We start from the raw sequence: 20,348 nt of genomic DNA on the forward strand, positions 1-20,348 counted from the left end.
TCATTGTATATTAATATTGTTCGATGAAATATACGAGAAAATGATACCCAACAAATATTTTTATATCTAATGTTCTATCACACTTTGAATACCACTTTTAAAATCATACCATTGTATTTTTTTTTAATTTACAAGTTGTAAAATGAATTTTATTCATTAAAATGTGTATATATATATATATATATATATATATATTTTTTAAATTCTTAAAATTATACCATTCAGATGATGCAGGATAGCAATAATTCCATATGGGGGCAGCACCGTCTATGTTGTAATATATACTACAAACTTTTGTTCGATATTGGAAGTATTTGGAGCATTTTGTTAGATGTAAAGTAACTTCTTGAAGGGTATTTGTGTAAGGTAGATTCGCTTTTAGTAATCGCTCTAAAATATCATTCGAATAGTGAAATAGTGTTTGTACATAAAATATATGTATTTGAACATTCTCCGACATATTAGTAGGTTACAAAGGTGTTCTAACCTCATTCTTTATGTTTAAACAGAAAAAATAAGTATAATAATTCACTGGAAAGCATTTTTTAATAGTTTTGAAACGATCTTGTTGATATTATACGATATATTTTTACATTTTGCACATCATATTTATTATTGTAATTGATATAAATAAAACGTAATAGGCTGTGCAATTGACTTTTTGTCATATATATGTATATATATATGTATATATTTTGTGTCTTCATTCAAAATGTGTTTATTAACAATGTATTTTATTGATATTTAATCGTGCAAGTGATAAAATATGTTTCTTTGAATTGAAGAGAAACTGTGGATTAATGATGATTGCATTAAAAAGTAGAATAATTAAAGATGATTCGTGAATATATGATTCGCTTGAGTTCTTTGCTGTTTTAGCATAAGAATAAATTTGGAGTACATAAGTGATAATATACTCACATTTTGGCACAGAATAAAATAAATATGAGTTATCACCGTGGAGGGGGTAATAAGCCAAAAGGCTTTGGGTTTGCCGGCTTTCAAATGACTGGCACAAAGAGAAGTGGTTCTAACGTACCACCACCTCCACCAAATTCTGCTCTAAGCAAACAAGGCTATCATACTATGAATTCCATCACTGAAAATGCTTTATCTGCATGTTGGGGAATGCCAAAGAAACGTAGCAAAACCGAGGAAGAGTGAGTATAAATATAAAGAAATTAGAAGAGATCAAATGCAAAGACAAATGCAAAACTAACGGGTAAAATTAGATATTTTGAGGATGACGATGATCCTCCACCATACTCCTTGGAATATATTCCGGCGCCTGGATCTCCCACTTATGATTGGATGAAAAAATCAACACCAAAGGAAGATAGCGATAGTGAAGAAGATCCTCTAGATGCATTTATGGCTGGTATAGATGCGGAAGTTAAAAAAAATAATTACGAAGCTCAACTGGCTGAAGATGAACGAAAAGAAGAGAAATCTAAAGGATTCAGAGCGGATATTGATGGTGAGGACGATGAAGAGAGTTATTACAGGTAAGAGTTCCATTAATTTTCTTAATGTTATAAGAAAAAATTCGAGAAAAGAAATAACGAATTATTGATTAGGTATATGGAGGAAAATCCAACCGCGGGTTTGCAACAAGAGGAATCTGATCAAGAAATCGAATACGACGAAGACGGGAATCCAATCGCGATTCCAAAAAAAAAGGAGATAGATCCTTTACCACCTATCGATCATAGCGAGATACAATACGAATCTTTCGAGAAAAACTTTTATAACGTTCACGATGAAATTGCTAATTTAAATAAGCAACAGGTTGACGATTTAAGAAAAACTTTAGGAATAAAAGTATCTGGTCCATCTCCGCCAAATCCGGTCACGAGTTTCGGTCATTTTGGTTTTGATGATGCGTTGATAAAAGCTATTAGAAAAAACGAATATACTCAACCTACTCCTATCCAAGCTCAAGCAGTTCCTGCCGCACTGAGCGGCAGAGATATAATAGGTATAGCAAAAACTGGTAGTGGCAAAACAGCAGCTTTTATTTGGCCAATGTTAGTTCACATTATGGATCAAAGAGAATTAAAGGAAGGTGACGGACCTATCGGTTTGATTCTTGCTCCTACAAGAGAATTGTCACAACAAGTAATCATAACGTTAATATATAAATATAAATGCCATCTCCTAGAGACAAATTCATGGAATATATTCTATTTACAGATTTACCAAGAAGCAAGAAAATTTGGAAAAGTGTATAATGTTCAAGTATGCTGTTGCTATGGCGGAGGTAGCAAATGGGAACAAAGTAAAGCATTGGAAGGAGGTGCAGAGATAGTAGTCGCAACACCGGGTAGAATAATAGATTTAGTTAAAATGAAGGCTACAAATTTGACCAGAGTAACATTTTTGGTATTGGATGAAGCTGATAGAATGTTTGATATGGGTTTTGGTAAGTATATTGTTATATTGTAATTTAATAATATTATAATATGGGAGAAAAAAAATCTTTTTCTTCATCGATTTTATGCGGTTGTTGGGAAACTTGCAGTCAGGAAAGTTTCTATTAATAATACTTTTATTTTGTTTGTTACCGCTCTGTTTAATTCCAGAGCCGCAAGTGCGTTCTATATGTAATCATGTAAGGCCAGACAGGCAAACATTATTGTTCAGTGCAACTTTCAAAAAGAGGGTAGAAAAGCTTGCTAGGGACGTTTTAACGGATCCAGTTAGGATAGTCCAAGGGGACGTCGGTGAAGCGAATGCCGACGTCACGCAACACGTGATAGTGTTCAATAATAATCCAACCGGTAAATGGACATGGTTATTGCAAAATCTGATTGAATTTTTAAGCGCTGGTAGTTTATTAATTTTCGTAACTAAAAAGGTCAGCAACTGTGATATAGCTTATTAGATGAAAACAATAATCGATCAATTTTTCTAATTGTTCTTTCTTTTTTTATCATAGCTCAATGCTGAAGAACTTGCGAATAATCTTAAATTAAAAGAATTTGATGTTTTACTTTTGCATGGAGATATGGATCAAATTGAAAGAAACAAAGTAATAACGGCTTTTAAAAAAAAAGAAGTCAGTACATTAGTTGCTACTGATGTTGCCGGTAATTATACTCTTACTTTAAATTTAATAATTTTATTAATTAATTTCAAAACTCGTTTCAATCTCACATAGCTCGAGGTTTGGACATTCCACATATCAGAACCGTTCTCAATTACGATGTCGCTAGAGATATCGATACTCATACGCATAGAATAGGTAGAACAGGTAGAGCAGGTGAAAAAGGAACAGCATATACTCTTGTAACAGAAAAAGACAAAGAATTTGCTGGTCATTTAGTTCGAAATTTGGAGGGTGCGAATCAAGAAGTACCAAAGAGCCTTATGGATTTAGCAATGCAAAGTGCTTGGTTTCGCAAATCAAGATTTAAAGGTGGAAAAGGAAAGAGTTTGAATGTTGGAGGAGCTGGACTTGGATTTAGGGGAAGACCAGAACCTTCTTCGACATCGGTGTTTATTTATTAAAATCTGTCTAAATTTTCTTTTCAAATTTGTTTATGCTGTTTAAAATTTTAAATTTAATTAAATTATCACATTTAGAGTTGCAGTTCCTCGTCACAAGGATCGAAGGATATAAGCGAAGTTGTTAAAAAATTAGAAAGACACGGACCAGGTAGTGATCGGTTATCAGCTATGAAAGCTGCATTCCGTAGTCAATACAATTCTCAAGTAAATTTCATTTCAATAGAATACAAAACATTTATATAGAATACAGAATTTTGGAATGATATGTGAGAATTGATTTTCAGTTCCGGGCATCATCGGATCACACGTGGGAACAAACTATTACGCGACCTTCAGTGATAATGCCTCCACCACCTCCTGTACCTCCAAAGCCAAATACGGAACAATCAAAAACTCAGGATACACAAGCTTCCGGAGGCGAAAGAAAGAGAGTGAGAAAAAGTCGATGGGAATGAATATTGGTGATCGAGAAAAAGATGCTGCAATTATTTTGTGTATATTAATATTATTATCGCTAATAATATGTGCGATGAATGCCGAATTGTTTTTATATTATAATAAGATTTAATTTTACCAAATCTTTGTCCAATTAAAATTTCTTTCTTTACCTTTATCACATTTTGAAAAAATTTAAAATAACAACATAGGATACTGGATAGTTTTCGTGAAAATGAAGAGGAACTGATTCGTATGAATTGAAGGAGATCCAAAACCGATGCAATGTGATCCTTAACGATAAGAACTTTTTATTGTCGAGATATCTTCGATACAAAATTGAACGAGTCATTTAAAATTTAAATGAGATATATTAAACCGTATCTTTTTAATAACCTAATTACTACTACGATATAATGACGACATAATGATGTTATCATTTTTGTTATGCCAATTAAAAATGTATTTAAATGAGTTCCTACAAATAGCAAAAAATTAATAGAAACAAAATTGTATCATAGAAAGATAATCTCTGATGAATGAGCAATTTTTTTGAACGCAAAATTCGCATTCTTTGTATAACATACAGTTAAGCTCAGCTTTCCATTAATTCACATTGAATTTGAATTAAAATTGACACAATCGATACTTCCTTCCTGTCATTCGATCGATATACCATTTTTCGTTAATTAAAATCGAAAATTAAAAGTTTCGTTTTCTTGATTATTCAAATACACGTAATGTATCCACGTGTTCATCGATACTACGCACTTGGGAAAAAAAGTAGTTCTCGAAGATCGCTCAATATGGAGATTAAGTCAAGGATAAGGCTATGACGATCAATCACGTTCGATCGCCTTCTTTGATCATGCAACGCCCAGATGGGATGTTAATGACAGGTTTGTCGCTCAAGCATTTGATGACACACGTTTGCAGATTATTTATCCGCCAATTTGGTCCACTGAAAGATGACTACGTTACGAACGTTTATCAAGGATGAATTGCAAGTTGATCCTAGTCAAAGAATTCGCGTAAAAAGAAGCGATTCGATTTTCGATATGAATCACCATAATATTGGAAAAGGCCAAAAATTTTGGAATCAGTCTTCATAGAAGGGAAATCTATTTCTATGGATTAATATATTGAGGCATGGCAGGACTGCTTTTCCTTCTAATCTTTCCATTTTGTTGCGATCCGTTTAACTGACCGACAAGCTTCTTATTCGCATCGTTGTTTTTGCTAAATTTCTCCATCGCTCTGTTGTAAGATCCCGTGCAAACTCTGCCCCAGAGTCTTTTGTCTTCCGCATATTGTTTGTTTTTTCCTTCGCTTGAAGTTCTCTGAATCTCGGTTCTTCGTTGAACTTTGCCAAAATCTTCTTTCTCTAAAGATACGTTCGATCCCACTGCACTTCGTTGAACATCTTCCCAGGAGGCGTTCGCATCGGAATGTATACTAGAGGGCGTTGGACAACTGCTCTCACTGGACATCGAAGAAGATCTCGCAAAGGGAGGTGATACAACTAATTTCATTTTGTGATCTTCCTCCTTAGGATTCAAAGTCAAGGGTGGTTCGCTTTGTGCTCGACTACTTGACCGGTTCTCTCCTTCGTTCTTCTCCTGATTATCATTCAATGGTAAATTATCGTTCAAAATTATTTTCGTAATCGATGTTCTTTTTCTTAAATTTTCCAAATTTTCTTTCGGATTATTTTGACAATTATCTACCCGTTGTAAAATATCTTTTAAATTTACATTGATATTCTCCGTATTATACGTTGACTTTGTTCGATCTATGTTTTGTATCTTGGGATTTTTAACGTTCGTTGTTACAAAAGTTGTCTTTTTAATTGAATCTTGAGAATCATTTTTAATATGGCACGCCATTTCGGGATAAATATAATTCGGTAATCTTTCTTTTTGCCGAGTAGTAATCGTACTCACCGAACGATCCGGATTATTTAACGTTTTTTGATGCTTGTCATCGACTGTTTCCACTACATTCGACTTGGCTCCTTTCACGCACTGTTTGTACTTCTCGTCAATCGTCGTATCGACATTTTCTTGAACCGTGGCTTCCGCAAAAATAGAGTCTCCATTGATTTCTATTAACGGCAATGGACTCGACCACTCGGATGATATCTTTTGCTCTTCCATAGCATCGCTATCAGGTTTCCTCGTGTCATTTTTGGAATCAAAACTAATGACGTTATCTTCATCTTCATCTTCGTTGCCCGAGTCGACAAAATTCTTCAAAACCCCCTCGTCTTTTTCGTTCTTTTTTCTCAATTCCTCCCAATTCTTTCGCGGCTTGTAACTCGTTTTCCGTCTCACGATCTTGCTCTCACTGATGTTAATGTCCGGTATGAACAGTCTCAAAGCTTTCGTTCCGGTCGGAAAAGTGACCTCGTTCACTCTCTTCTCGGTCATAATTGCTTCTAAACTCGTCCTCGAGGCGACTTCTTGATGTTTATTGAAGGCAGACACGAGTTGGGCCACGGTATACTTTGGCTCCTCGGTTTCGGATTCGGTCGATCGATCTTCTTTGTCGTCCGATGTTCCAGAGTTGTTGGAGTGACTCGAAGCATCGGAGTGCTGTCGTTGGCAGGGTCGTTTTCCGGCTACGAGGTTCGCCTCGGTGTCGCGGTTCACTGGAGTTTCGTCCGAGTCTTCGGTCAACGTGTCTGATTCGATTGATTTCAACGAATCCAAATTCTCCTCCGACTCGAATGCTCGGTCCCTCGATTCTTCTCCTCGCACCTGTGTATAACTGGACGATCGATCGTTAACCTCGAGTTCCTCGTCTGTCCTCATCGTGTTCGAGTCGTCTTTCTTCTCGTCGTTAACGTGCTCCTTCCTCTCGATCAATCTAGAAACATCGTCATAAGATCGGTGATCTCCTACGTTGTCTATTTCAGCGCCTAATCTCTTGAAAATCGGCAATATATCCTCGGTTTTGGCTCGTTGGTAGCTCTTTCTTCTTCGTCTAAGACACTCGAGACTTCTGTATATATCCAAAACTCCTTGAGACTTGGACAACGATCTCAATCCATACAGTTTCTCGCGCGACTTGCTGATCACGGGATTTATTATCATTCGAGGCTGCAACAAAGAATTTTGGGCCGAACAGTTTTCGTTGAGCAAACACGCTTGGGACTGGATTCGGTTCAAGCTACGTATTCTGGACAAAAGTCCACGGCTGAGGCTGTGATTCAAGTTGGCCTGCGACCGACTTTGCGCCCGATCGAGCAACCCTTGGGTTTGCTCTTTGTTGAGCAAACAACTCTGACTCGCGCAGCTCAGATTCGTTCTGGACGAGTTCAAACTCGTTCGAGAATCGGCTGGGCTCGGAAAATCTTCCCCGCTGCCCTCGAGACTAGATCGGCTTCCGGTGAGGCGATGACTCAGGCACATCTCGCTTTGACTCAACAAACAATCTTGCAAGCTTTGATCGGAATGATTCGACGATTCTTGGGCGTCGCTCGATAGATTCGCTTGGCTGCTCGCCTGGCTCAAAAGCGCCGCTCTCCTCAGATTCTCTCGGCTGACAACTCGTTCCAGAAGAACCTCTCTCGATTTCGACAGGTATCTCCTGAGATGAGGCGACGCTTGTGTAGGCGCGCCGCGTAGCCAATCGTGACGCAGGCATTGTTTCGCGGTCATTCGTGCACTGAAACATACGCGATCTCGTTATGATTGATTTTTGTAAGCGATGATGGAATTCGAAACACCTGTTATAACGATACGTAAGATAATTAGAAGGAAGATTTCAAGTTTAACTCGGAGTTATTCAGCACAATCCACGAGATCTTTTGTTACAACGATTGGTAAAGAAGATCAGTAGGGATAAGATGTCGGATAATATATAAGAAACCTTGTCTTTATGGCTCGATATTTAGTTTTTTGTTAATTAAGTAATTTAGATAACAAATAAAATTGTTGGTTTGATAGAAATACAAGTTATATTTTTTTGTAATTAAAACTTCATCTTCTTCCTAATTCAACGAAGAATCTAAAACTTTTTAGAAAGACTTTCTACTATTTTTTTACTTTCTCTTTTCCACGCGTGACTCGAACTTTTCGAATCGTCGTTGGATTTACCTCGGGTCCAGCACCAAAAGCTTGGCGACGAAATCTTTCGCCTGCGCCGATACGTCGCCGAACAATTCCTCGGGAAAGTCTACCTCGCCCAGGGATATGTTCTGAAACGTTTCTTGATCGGTTTCACCGCCGAAAGGGGAGAATCCCGTTAAGAGAACGTACGTCGTTACACCCACGGACCTTGAAAAATAATTGCAAACGATTCCATAAACGATTCGATGGGATATAAATTTAATAATCCGTGTGTTTACGTACCACATGTCCGCGGCCAGAGTGATCGGTTCGTAGTGGAGAATTTCGGGTGCTGGAATTTCAAAGAAGCATCGTCGAAATGGTTAGGTGATATCATCCGCGAGCGTCACATGTATTTTTATTTGAGAAAAGAAATCGATCGACGACGAACCGCCTCGTAGGCGGTGAGTGGCGCGATAGACGGAAGCTGTTCCACGCTCTAAGTGACAGTTTACCGTGCCGTAAACGCTTGTTGTTAAATCGCGATTATTACACACCGTGAGTGAGTTTTCTCAAGGCGTGAAGTTAATAAAATTCCCGTGGCGAGAATTAATTCGACGAGCACTCTCATGAATAAAGCATCGGGACACGATCGCGATTATCCGTCCTCGCGTTCATTTCGAGAAACGTTGAGCTCGATTAAGATATTCAACGATACGAGCTAGCTCTGTTATTCGACGAATCGATACGATCAACGAGGATAATGGGCCGCGTCAATTATTACATCGTTAAATATGCAACCTACGTGAGCCTTTCATTCAACGAGCTTTATAGGACATTCTGCTCGAGAGATACTGCGTTTCAGGGAAACTTGATGTCAACCATAGACACACGTATATTTTACAGAGACGTTTTTCTTTTCGATTCCGTTTTATCAAAGAAAAACAGTGACCGACCAGTGATAGCGTTGGATACGTGTTGAAACAACGAACAAAAGATCGAAGGTGATTAGTTTATTCGTTGTTCGTTGAAATATAATTCGATATAATTTTAATTTCGATACACGTTGCTTCTTGACTTGTTCGAGCTCGATAGCAGCACGTATCCAACGCTAACAGCTGTAATAACGAAACCATAAATCGAAAGTTTTCGCAAAGGAAAAAGTTGGTTAAAAAATTGCCTCAGAAGAATCACTGGAATTGAACCTTGTCGGTTGATTCCTGGTCGACACATCGTGTACTTGAAACAAGCAAAAATACAAAATATCGAATGGAAAAAAAATTCTCCTTCCCCTGCCGGATCCAACACGTAATTAGGTTTATTAAAACTCGATTCAGTTTCGTGGACGCGATCGCGTAATGAGGCTAACATGCCAATTAATATCGATTATGCTCGCGATCTCGCTCGAACAAGGGATCGTCAATTAACGGAGGCTAAGATATCGATTGGTGGCAATTAACCGGGAGCAAAGTGCCGACACACGCCTGTTTACCTGGCCGTTCGCGGTCGAAAAATAATGCGGCCGATACATCATCGCCGATATATCGACAACGCTTATTATTCATACGCATAATCGAAAATTGGGAGGAAACGAGAGGAATGGCTTCTCGCGCGTATACATATTTATATACATTTCTTATTCGCTCGATCGATAAAAGCATCATCATCGGGGGAATGAAGTCGTTTGGAGAAAAATTGCGTGCTTACCCACGTAATCCGGTGTACCGAGAATCTCTCTCACCTCAGTCCCCTCTAATATCACTCTCGAGATCTCGAAGTCGCACAGCTTCACCTCGCATTCCGGGAAAGTGCCCATCATCACCAAATTTTGCGGCTGAAACGTGAAAAAAAGTATCGATTAGTATAATTCGGTATATATGTATATGTGTGTCTTTCTCTCGATATCAATTAGTCGCCGTTAATTGAGCCTTTAATTCAGCTCGGTCAAAAGCCTTCGTTTCTTTTCTTTTTTTTTTCCTTATCTCCTCCTCTGTTTAATCGGATTTCGATCGTAAGTAAGACGCGTAAACGGCCGGTATACGATCAGGCGGCGTACTTTTCGTCTTGTGGCAATGAACGAAAAATGAGCTCGTTAATATTTTTTATGTACCCGATTATCGCGCGATCAAATTTAATTATAAACAAGCTCCCTTATTGTTCGACCGATTTTCGGCCTGTTGCATGCCGTTTCTCCTTATTAAGACGTAAGCCGTTTACCGGAGACAGATTTTTAAATGCTTAATAAACGCTTGTTTCTCTCTCTCTCTCTTTTATTTTCTTTCCAATTAGGATCATTTCCAAAGGGATTTCAACGATATAATACACGGTTATGAGATATTCTATGATCGAGACTTTCCTATGCTATAATCTCGTGGAATACATCACACGACGAGATTCCTCATTTCGCGACAATATAACTTATTCCTTCCAACATAATGGAATATATATATATATGATATCGTGGAACATCACACCAGCGCCATTGACGAGATATTCCGCTATCGTTCGTGCGACGTCACGGACCAATACTCGCGAGACATCTCGCGGACATATCTTATCCATGCCGTCCCGCGCAGACGATATATATTATGCCGCGAGATATCTCGTCCGCACGAACTGGTGGTATTGCGTCGTTTGAGTATCTCGCCTGCGGCATCGTATAAACTATATTCCGTCGCGTAATATCTCATCCGTGGCGTCGTATAAAGTATAGTATCGCGGAGTATCTCGTCCGTGACGTCATATAAGGTAGAGCGTCGCGGGATATTTCGTCCGTGACGTCATGCAAAATACACCGTCCAGCCAACTATCTTCGTTCCGTTCCTCCGTTCCTTCGTATCATAAATTACATCGTATCGGGCAATATGTAGGGAGTGTAGGGTCGCCGAATAATCTCCCGATTCGCGATTACAATGCTTTTAAGCTAATGAGAAATATTGCGCCGATAGATCCGAGTTTGCCGAGTGATTCACGCCCCGATTATTGTATTTCAATCCGCGAAGGAAAGAAATTAGCTATTCCTGCACACGTTGTTTTCCCCCTCGCGGTGCGAAACCTCGATGATCCATGCATGATCCCAGATAAAAGATCTCGGCTTCGAAACGCTTCGGTCCATGCAAACGAGGCTGCAACCAACTTAATCGTCGTTCCTTTTTTCTTTCTCGCGTCACGCTGTTGCTCAGCAGGATATCTCTGGGAGGGGATAAAGGAACGCGTCTCTTGCTACCGCGTCGCGACTATTTCTTCTTTCTTTTCCTCTCTTTCTTTCTTTCGCCACTTTTTCCTTATTCTCCATTCACTCACGAGCGAGTGAAGGAGGAGGAGGAGGAGTGGGAAGAGGATACGATGCGATACGATAGAGTTGGGGAGTTGAAAACTGAGACGAGGTTCTGCGGGGAGGGGGGAGCGGAGAGGAAACATCGCGGGCTCGTGATTCGCGCTTCATCGAGGAGAGGAGAGTACATAGCGATCATTTACATAAACACGGTAGATGCTGTTACGATAAATTCGTGCTCGCACGAAGGAATAGAATGGAATATTAAGTTTCCCGGTGGAAGCAAGCCACGAGGGGGATCGAGGCTGCGCTCGAAGCGAGCGCCATTTTCTTTTTCTTTCTTTCTTTCTTTCTTTCTTTCCTCCGTAAGTAAAGGGAGGAGAGGGCGCTCGGGTTCGGTTTATGCAAGTGGCGTTCGATTGACGAGAGAATATGCGGGCAACCTATATCCTAGATCGAGCGTCTCTCGCGAAGCCTAGATTTCCCAACGGCCGGTTTCTTCGCGTTTCCTTATACACGTCACCCGTCGCGATTTCCCAGCCTAACAAGTACACGATTCGCGTTGATCGTTACGCTAGACCCACGCTCGTTGCTCTCGAATCACCACCGATCTGGTAACGATCTAACGAAATAATCGATCCGCGTTACGTAAGCGGCGGGAACGCGGGGAACAAACGCGGGCAAGATAGGTAAGAAGAATGTTTGGCCGGCACTCGAGAGGCTCTCCTCGGGGTCCTTGGAGATGCGAGCGCGTGGGCGGCGGTATCTGAATATTCAAAGTGTATTCCCCCTCGATAGTAGTGGACAGTCCCCGCGGTGGCACGCGGCTAATAAATAATGACAAAAGGCGTAAAAATAATTCTCTCGAGGAGATGCGCAATTTGCGTCTCGAGAGGGAATCAAGGGGAACGAGACGATAAATCTCGCTATCGCTTCCTCGATGATCGACCTCTGTTCCTTTTTTTTCGGATCCCACGCCAGACTCTCAGCGTGGGCCGTCTAGAAGAATCTTCGAAAAGAAACTCGGGCCCTTCCTCCTTAAAATTTCGTGTAATCTAATAAATCCAAACTCGTCGTTCGTTCAACGAACGATCGAGGTTATTACGGAATCACGTTTCGAGCGTGTTTCAAGCGAACCAAGTTATCGCTCGAAGCCGTATTACTAACACAAACGATTCGATTCAACGATATCTACTCGGATACGCGGATTGATTGAATTTATAGAACGACACGGAACCGTTCCATTCGATTTCCTCTCCTCCACCGGAAAACGTCGCGAGATTACTTGCTCCAGTTACCTGCCTATCTATACGATAGTGATTCATAATGAACATAATCGATCGCCACGAACAATTTCTCGAGAAATCCCTCCTCAGCTATCTCCAAGTTCCCGTTTCGGAGGAGGACAAGCGCCAGCCTAGATCCTTCCTTTCTCTTTCCCGGGAATTTCGATCGCCGGTTATCGACGATTGCTCCAGTTATGGCGGCCAGACACGAGTGTACATATATATATATATATATATACACGTCGAGATAGGAACCAGGTGTGATTCACCTGGAGAGCAAGGGCGTGGTCACCGAGGAGCGTGGGGTCTGGATATTCTGTATCCGAGCGCGGTATTCCGAGAGAGAATTTCGGAATCGAAGGTGTGTCGACAATCGATTCGGCAGCGAGGAGGCGCAGCGTCGAGTGCACGCACACGACACGATGCATTCGAGCGGCCGTCCCTCTTAATACGCGCCCCACTATACCCAAATACGGCGCTTCGAGCGTTTATGGAGCGGTGGAATAAGAGCGGATTCGCGCGTGATCCACGGATGATCATTGGCCGGGCGAGAAGCGGCGAGAATTCGCCAACCGGCCAAGGTTCTTTCACGGCGAATTAAATTCGCCCAGCTTTACGACCGAGGAGAGAATTGTCTCGCATCTTTTGTCGGAACGCGTTGAAAGATATAAGACATCGCGTCCAATGGATTAACGCGGATCGAGAGAAGTTTTTCAGGTTCCGCTTCGCCGGGTCTTAATCGCGAATTCCCTTTCTTTTCCTTTTTGCAGGGGAAGAGGGAGGACATTTCGAACTTGACCCTTTTCTCTTAACCTCTGCTAATATATCTCGAAAATCTTCATTGCCGAGATTGCAATTTTGTTCGTTGACAGTTTAATTTATCATTTAGACAGATATATCGCCGCATTCTATGTTGTTTGATAGTATTGTATTTATAAATTTATAAAAAGAAAGTAATCCAATAATCAGATAAAAATTTCGAATGTGTTTCGAGGGCTAGAATTTAAAGTGATTATCGATGGAACGCGATAAAATTAAAAAGTAGAGAAATAAGTTCGATACTTGCGAGAAATTATTATCGAGAGCTGCACAACGCGATCCTATCCCAAGCCAGGTACAAAAATTAGTACTCTAAGCTTCGAATTACAGTTCCGTAATCTTTGGGATCCCCTTTGGAAAGCGGAGCACACAGAAAGGCAGGCAAGTACTGGCTGGAGTAGAGAACAGGCTCGTGAACGCATGCAAATAAGCATTCGAGGGGGTAAGAAACGATTTACGCCGTCGATAAAAGTCGGCACGCGCTCGATCCTCCCGTAAAAACGTGCACGTGCAACCGCCTTGGTTCGAGGATCTTGTTCCTAAAGGCTCGTCGACCTTTCTCGTCGACATTTCTCGCGAGGATAACAACAATTCATTCTCGCCAACTTTCCTCCAAAGTTTCCTTCGTTTCTCGCCCGATTCTCATTCGTACCCGTTATCGATCCTCCAACCGTTAAGAGCCGCGAAAAAGTCGTAAAAAACGGCTTTCGTAGCGAAACCAAGTCCCGGGTGAAACTCTTAATTACGCTGGCGCGGTATTTTACGAGCGTGGGTCGCGCGGAGTTTCGGGCAAAAAATCCTCGGAACGGAGGATTTCGCGAAACCGGTCGTTATTGGCGGTCGTTAAGAGCGAGGCAACGGTAATGCGGTGGCTCGAGAGACGAGTCGAGGATACGGGGCTTTTATTCGACGACACGCCGCGCGTTCTTTTCCTTTCTTCTTTTCTTTTCCAACGTTTCCGCGATTGGAGGAATAAAAGATGGCCGTGTATCGATAAATTGCGCGGGTACGCATCGCTCTTTCGCTCGCGCGAATATCTCGGCTTGTATCTCCCCTTTGTCCGGCGTAAAAGGCAATTGCAATTTGTTTACCGGCCGCTTATCGCGGAATCGGCTCGCTTCGATCGTAACGCGGCCGATCGCAATTAAGAAGCTGATCATTTCGATGGTTTCGCGAGTTGGATAGATTGGTTATTCCGATGCTTGGTACGTTCGACAAGAAGAATCCAGAGGAGAGATGAGGAGGAAGGTGACGACAAAAGATCAGACAGAAATAACGGACTTGTACTCGAATCGTTTCTTTAGATTTCCAGTGTTACGATTCCTTTGGATAGATTTTTTGTTTTAGAGAAAGCTAGGAAAATTTTGGCTCGGAGAAACGATCGGAAGTATGGTGTGAGGGTATCGTTGAGCGGGGCTCGGTTCCGGGATCCGGATATACGAGAAGCGTGACAAGTTCGTTTCGACCTTTTATGGGTCGAACTTACCTTGATGTCCAAATGGGCGATATTTCTCTGGTGGAGGTAGGCGAGTCCTTCCACTAGCTGCCTCACAAAGTGCACCACGTCACCTTCGAGGGGCACCAAATCGCCGTCGATGAGCGTCTGCATATCGCCTCCGGGGGCGCTGCGAAGTTCAAAGTTCGATTCAAGATTGGATGAGTGGCAGAAGAAATTCGAAATAACCATGCTCACTATTCCATCACGAGGATGATCTCCTTGGGGGTCTCGTACACGTCGTGGAGACGGACGACGCGCGGCGATTGGGAGCAGAGGGACAGCAAAGCTATCTCGTGCCTCAGCTCCGCGCTGCAGTCCGCGTTGAATCGATTTCTCGAGGAATATTTCGCCGCGTACAGGATCCCCGTCGATCGGGATCGACACCGATAAACTTTCGCCCATTGTCCGCTGCGAAACAAACGTCCAGGAAATAAATTAATCGGAGGGGGAAGTGGAGGAGGGGGGGAGGATCTCTTAAAGCGCGCGATTAAAATACGCGCCGGCTCGTAAAGTGGCCGAGAGGACAGCCGTGAAATTAGCCGACAGCCGGATTTTTACGATCGCCTCCAAGAATTTCGAGCGCCTCTCTCGCGCGGCAAGGTCGACGCCGCGGCGCCTGGCAAGGCTGCGTTTTAAAAACGACGCAGCTGTTAAACTTGGGTTGCGCAAAATGCGTCCCACCACACACACGCACGCACGCACCAGACCGTCCCACCGATGCGTGGAACGTCTTCTTCGTGGCCCACGAATCTCGAAAGTTCGAGGCGATCGAGAATTCCCCCCCTTGTTAAAAAATTCTCTTCCCCAGAGAGAATCCTTCTTCTTCTTCTTCTCTCATCCCGGAAGCGTACGCGCGCGCGCGCGCGTAAATTTCCAGGGAGAAAGTAGACGCCCTTGCTTGGACGCCCGCAATCCTCCTTCCCCTGCCCCCTCGCCACCGATTCGCAATTTCACCGACGTCCTTTCGGTCCGGATAAGCGCGACAGTCGAAACGAGGATCCGATAACGGGTGCAATTAACTTTAATCGTTTCCAATTTGAAGGAGGAGGGGGGCGCCTCCATTTTCCAGGCCTCTCTCACCCTCTCGATGCGACTCAAGGCGAGGCGTTTCTATAGTAAGTGAATTGCCAAGTGTATCGAACTCGTGGATATATCGCGGCTCCAACAGTCCAAGATAGAGAGAGAATATCTCTCGCATCGAGGCGACGTTAGGAAAGTTGGACCGTATATTCCACGCTTTCGTTCCCCTGAATTAATTCCCCTCCGTTTTTTGCGCGTCTCGACCTGTTTTTAACCGCGCCCGTTAACGAGGCAGTCGCGACTCGAAAAAACCACCCTTCGAAACTTGCTAATTCGAGGCGAGTAGGTTTGCAAAGTTTCGAGCTCCCCTCCCCCGTTTCGAAACCGACTTTTCAAACTTCCCATTCGTTAAAGATGCGAAGTCACGGGCGGCAATTGCGCACTTTTTAACAGAGCGCATTCGAGCCGGTGGTAACAATATTCGAGGCTGGTTCGATTTTGAATTCGACGAATAAACGGTATCGATTTCGACAGCCCGAGAGCACTCGAGTGCTACGAGCAGATGGTGGCCGGGACGGAACAAGGACGATTCATGGCGAAGAAAGAGAAAGAGAAAAAACTGCTCTCGAAACGATATTATCGGGGAGATTGGTGGGTCTTACTTCGCGAATGGTTTTGGATCGATCTCGTAATGCTCCGTGATGGGCCCCGTCTTCACCACTCTGGCAAGCTGGGCCTCCTGGACGAGGACCAACCCCTCCTTCACGTGTTTCTCGCTCCACTGCACTCTGCACCTTCCCCTGCACCTCTCCTCGCTCCCCGCCCGCTCGTCGCCGCGCTTCGCCTTCGCGCACTTCCCCGACGAGGCCTGCAAGTTTCGACGCTGCGCCCGTGGAGACGTCCTCCTCGCGGATGACATGGTCGGTGACTGATGATGGCTCGTCTGATAGATCATCGCCGGCCCTGGCTTCGCTTCGTTAACGCCTCGATAACCCGCCTCGGCGAACCCGATCAAGCATAACGAGAGGAATTCCGCTCGAGGAAGGTGGCTCGATCACCCGAACGGGCATCGAACGCTGCAACATTCAGATTCGTCTCGTAGGAAAAAAGACTCGAATTCCCTAATTTGTGTACCTTTCTTATGTACCTGCGCTCGATCTCCCGACAGCCTCGGTGTGCACGCGACGGATTTACTTTCGATTTCACCGAGGGAGAGGAAGAATTGGAAGGAGAAGTTGGGACACAGGCTCGAGAGAACGAACGTTCACCGCATCTCGAGTTCACCGATAAGAGACGTCCGCGGCGAGGATGTTCGCATCTCGAGGTGGGCGACAGGGATCGTCGTTCCTGCGAGAGACGGTCGCGAGCTTGACGGTCGAGCGCCGCGGCAGAAACTGGCCACGAGTTGGCGAGAGACCACAAGCTTCGGCTTCGTTTTCTTTCTTGCAGCCGAGTCGCTGGGCCATAGACTACCGCTCGTTCCCTCTTTCTCTCGAACCGTCCTCCTTGGTCGCTCGTCTCCAGCCCCCCTCCGCGCCCCTCCAGCGCCCAACGAGCCCCTCCCCCCAACTATGTCCCCACTCCCCCTTCCGCCGGTGGACACGACCGTTGTTGCTGTTGCTGCTTTTAGCGCTGTTTACGCCGCAACGCTGCTGGTCTACGCTGCGTCTTTGCGCCGTGACGTGGGTGGTGTCCACGCGATCGGACCGCTTTCACGGGAAAAAAGAAAGGAAAAAAAGGAATAGGCGATTGTAAAGAAAAGGTGACGATTAATTTCTTTTCTTCCTGGAGCTCCGTTCGGTTAAAAAGGATCGCTATTGTTAGACCGCGGTTGTTTAAAATTTTTATTAACGTAATTAAATACGGTTTAAATAGAAATTTATTTTGTTTTTCAAACAACATCGTAAACCGCGCTATGCTCGTTTCTGCACGTTCAAATTTTGCATAAATGCATAAATATCCAGCGTGCCAGCACGCGGCTGCATCCTGACGAGTCGTTTGCTACGATCAAGATCTCAACGATAGATATTAATATAATTCCTGAAGTTTTTCCATTATGCTCTCAGAAATTCTAGCAATAGCTATCTCAGTCGAATATCTCGAAAAGGGAAAAGTCGTTCAAAATTATCGATTATATAATTACCGATGCCTTCTTTTCCTCTTTCTTTCTCCTGCTCTGTTCCGTATCTACGACGCATAAACACGGGATGCGTGGTGAGAAACGTTGAATAATTCGTGTTTCTCGACGGAAACACCTGTACGCCGGATCGTTTGCTGCGGATCGTTGAATCGTTGCGCGGATTACAGGCATTATTCGACCGTTTCAGCCGACAGTTCTCGACAGGCACGGTAGTGAAACGAGATATGAGCACGATTGTAAAAGCGTTAATATGTTAATGAAGACGCGTGGGAGTCTTACCTTCGAGATTTCCATGCCCGATTACATCGCTTCTTGGAAACGAGTCGCGGTGCCGATCTCGATTCCGATCGGAATGCGCGCTCCATCATATTTCCTTCGAGCTCATTGTCTCGTTTCTTGGAGAGTTTTCGCTACGATATATCTCAATCGTTCGAGAACTTCCTCTATCGGCCTAGATGGAAGAGGGAAGATGGCGCTGTTCGAGGAAGAAAGAACGACAAGGATGCTCACTGAAAGGATACAGGCAAAGGTTTTTCCTGCTCGGCTCGTCTGTAAGGAGAAATCGATTAACGAGCCGTTTCGATCGTTCCAAGGAATCTCAAATCTGGAAAATAATTATGGTTATATATAAAAATGGAACGATTTATTTATTTATTTATTAGGAACAGAACTTTTCAAGTATCGCTCTGACCAATTTCTTTAAATAATTAATTTAATTCGACAAAGGGGAAAAATATAAGCGATTTTAATATAACCAAGTCGTTTCTGTTTTCTTCCTCCTCGCTTTGATGATATCTGAAACAAATTATAAAGTCAAATCAAGAGATCCGCATGCAGAAGGATTGTTATTACAAACAATCCGTAGTATCTGTTTCACGCACGGACGATTAAATCGATGAAGATAGATAAAAGGAAATATATATATCTTCATCTCGAAGAGTTTTAGGTTAACCTTTACGCTTAATATTAATCACTTTGTTCCTCGACCGATCAATTACGCGCGAATCATGAATACTCGGAATCCTCCTATTCATCGTAGCCACGTTTGTTGTCCCTAGGAAAACAACGTACATGCGAGTGACCACGAGACCGCGAGAGTGGTGACAAGCAATTAGTACCGACAATTAGCAGCGACGTGTTCGGTCGCGATCGTGCCAAGGATAATTGCTCGTTTACCGCCCGCCGCTCGCCTAGTTTCAATGACGAATTCGCAAACGCTTTTTTGCGGTTTCGTTCGCCTTCGACGCGAGAAAGAAAATGCTCTCTCGGCGCGCCTATCGGACGGATATTCGTTGCTTTGCATCGAGCCAAGCTAATTGTGCATTTTCTATATTCCTTATAATAATAACGCAAATTTGACAGCAATTTTTAGACGGAAACAATTTCGTTTCACCAGTCTAAGGAAGTAGAAATGAATCGAGAAAAGGAGAAGGATGAATCGTATTTAATTATCCAAGCCTCCCGCTGTATCTTTTTAACGAAATGAGAGGATTCGATTGCCTCGCGAACGAGAGCTGTCGAGACAAGTAATGATAATGCTGTTAACGCTATTTGCAAGGAACGACGCGTGGCGTTACACTTAAGTACTTGGTACGTTCTATGGTTAATAGAGTAGATACGGCAGGCGATCGGCGGAAAGCCGCCATTTATGGGATAGATCGGTAAACGGGAGTGCGAATCCGAGGCCGCGCGCCTCTTCCCTTGGGACGAAGACGAAATCAATTATCCGACGGCGATTGAACCTCGTCTGGGACGCGTAACGCGACGTCGCCGTGCCGCTTAATGATCTCTCTTTATAGATTTACCGACAGGTGTAATAAATTCTAGAAACGCGTCGTTATTATTGGGGCTCCAGCGGCTCGTCATTATAGCTAGGGAACTCGTCCTCGATTCGACGAGTCGACGCGTCTCGCGGATGTGAACGTCTCGCTTTTATCGAGAATATATAGAAACAAAAAAAGAGAAAGAGCCATTTTTTTTTAGTGAATGAAAGAATAATTCATTCAAAAACGTTTGCACGATTTATCTTATTGTAAAAATGGTACTTTTTCAATTTCCTTGGTTCGACACGTTCTCGTTTCAACACTTATTTCACGAAGGAAATATTATCCTCCATTTATTTTTAGAGAGAGATTAAAATTATAGAAATTAATTACGAATGAAATATTACACTTGTTGAAAATCTTCTGAATCGGATTTGATTAAATTAATAAATTTAATTCCATCCGATCTCGTAGATGTCTCGTAGACGTTTTCTGTTCGAGTTAAAAGGTGCCGACTCTCCCGTTTTAATAAGCAAACACTTTGCTCGTTG

At 43.0% G+C, this 20,348-nt stretch overlaps 2 protein-coding genes across 5 annotated transcripts; one reads left to right on the forward strand and one right to left on the reverse strand.

Annotated features, from left to right (window-relative positions):
* Positions 1–236: 236 nt before the first annotated feature.
* LOC108002633 (ATP-dependent RNA helicase DDX42) lies at positions 237–4,088 on the forward strand. The gene is made up of 10 exons (XM_017064414.3): positions 237–366; positions 934–1,160; positions 1,233–1,505; positions 1,578–2,118; positions 2,194–2,422; positions 2,583–2,857; positions 2,939–3,089; positions 3,161–3,495; positions 3,586–3,714; positions 3,795–4,088. Exons 2-10 carry the CDS (start codon positions 946–948, stop codon positions 3,963–3,965), a joined length of 2,319 nt encoding a protein of 772 aa, XP_016919903.1. The 5' UTR covers positions 237–366; positions 934–945; the 3' UTR covers positions 3,966–4,088.
* Positions 4,089–4,233: 145 nt separating this feature from the next.
* Positions 4,234–18,824, reverse strand: LOC108002631 (uncharacterized). Of its 4 annotated transcripts, none has more exons than XM_017064413.3 (8): positions 18,314–18,663; positions 16,557–16,970; positions 15,070–15,282; positions 14,863–15,001; positions 9,705–9,831; positions 8,301–8,349; positions 8,046–8,225; positions 4,234–7,614 (listed from the first exon to the last, which is right to left on the reverse strand). In XM_017064413.3, exons 2-8 carry the CDS (start codon positions 16,847–16,849, stop codon positions 5,073–5,075), a joined length of 3,543 nt encoding a protein of 1,180 aa, XP_016919902.2. In that variant the 5' UTR covers positions 16,850–16,970; positions 18,314–18,663; the 3' UTR covers positions 4,234–5,072. The 4 variants fall into 4 exon arrangements, with proteins under 4 accessions (XP_016919902.2, XP_061939536.1, XP_016919900.2 ...); XM_062083552.1 differs by lacking the exon at positions 18,314–18,663 and adding an exon at positions 17,029–17,439; XM_017064411.3 differs by lacking the exon at positions 18,314–18,663 and adding an exon at positions 17,042–17,404.
* Positions 18,825–20,348: the final 1,524 nt, after the last annotated feature.

This window comes from Apis cerana, linkage group LG13 (genome assembly GCF_029169275.1).
Source record: "Apis cerana isolate GH-2021 linkage group LG13, AcerK_1.0, whole genome shotgun sequence".
In the NCBI taxonomy this organism is placed as follows: Eukaryota; Metazoa; Arthropoda; class Insecta; order Hymenoptera; family Apidae; genus Apis; species Apis cerana.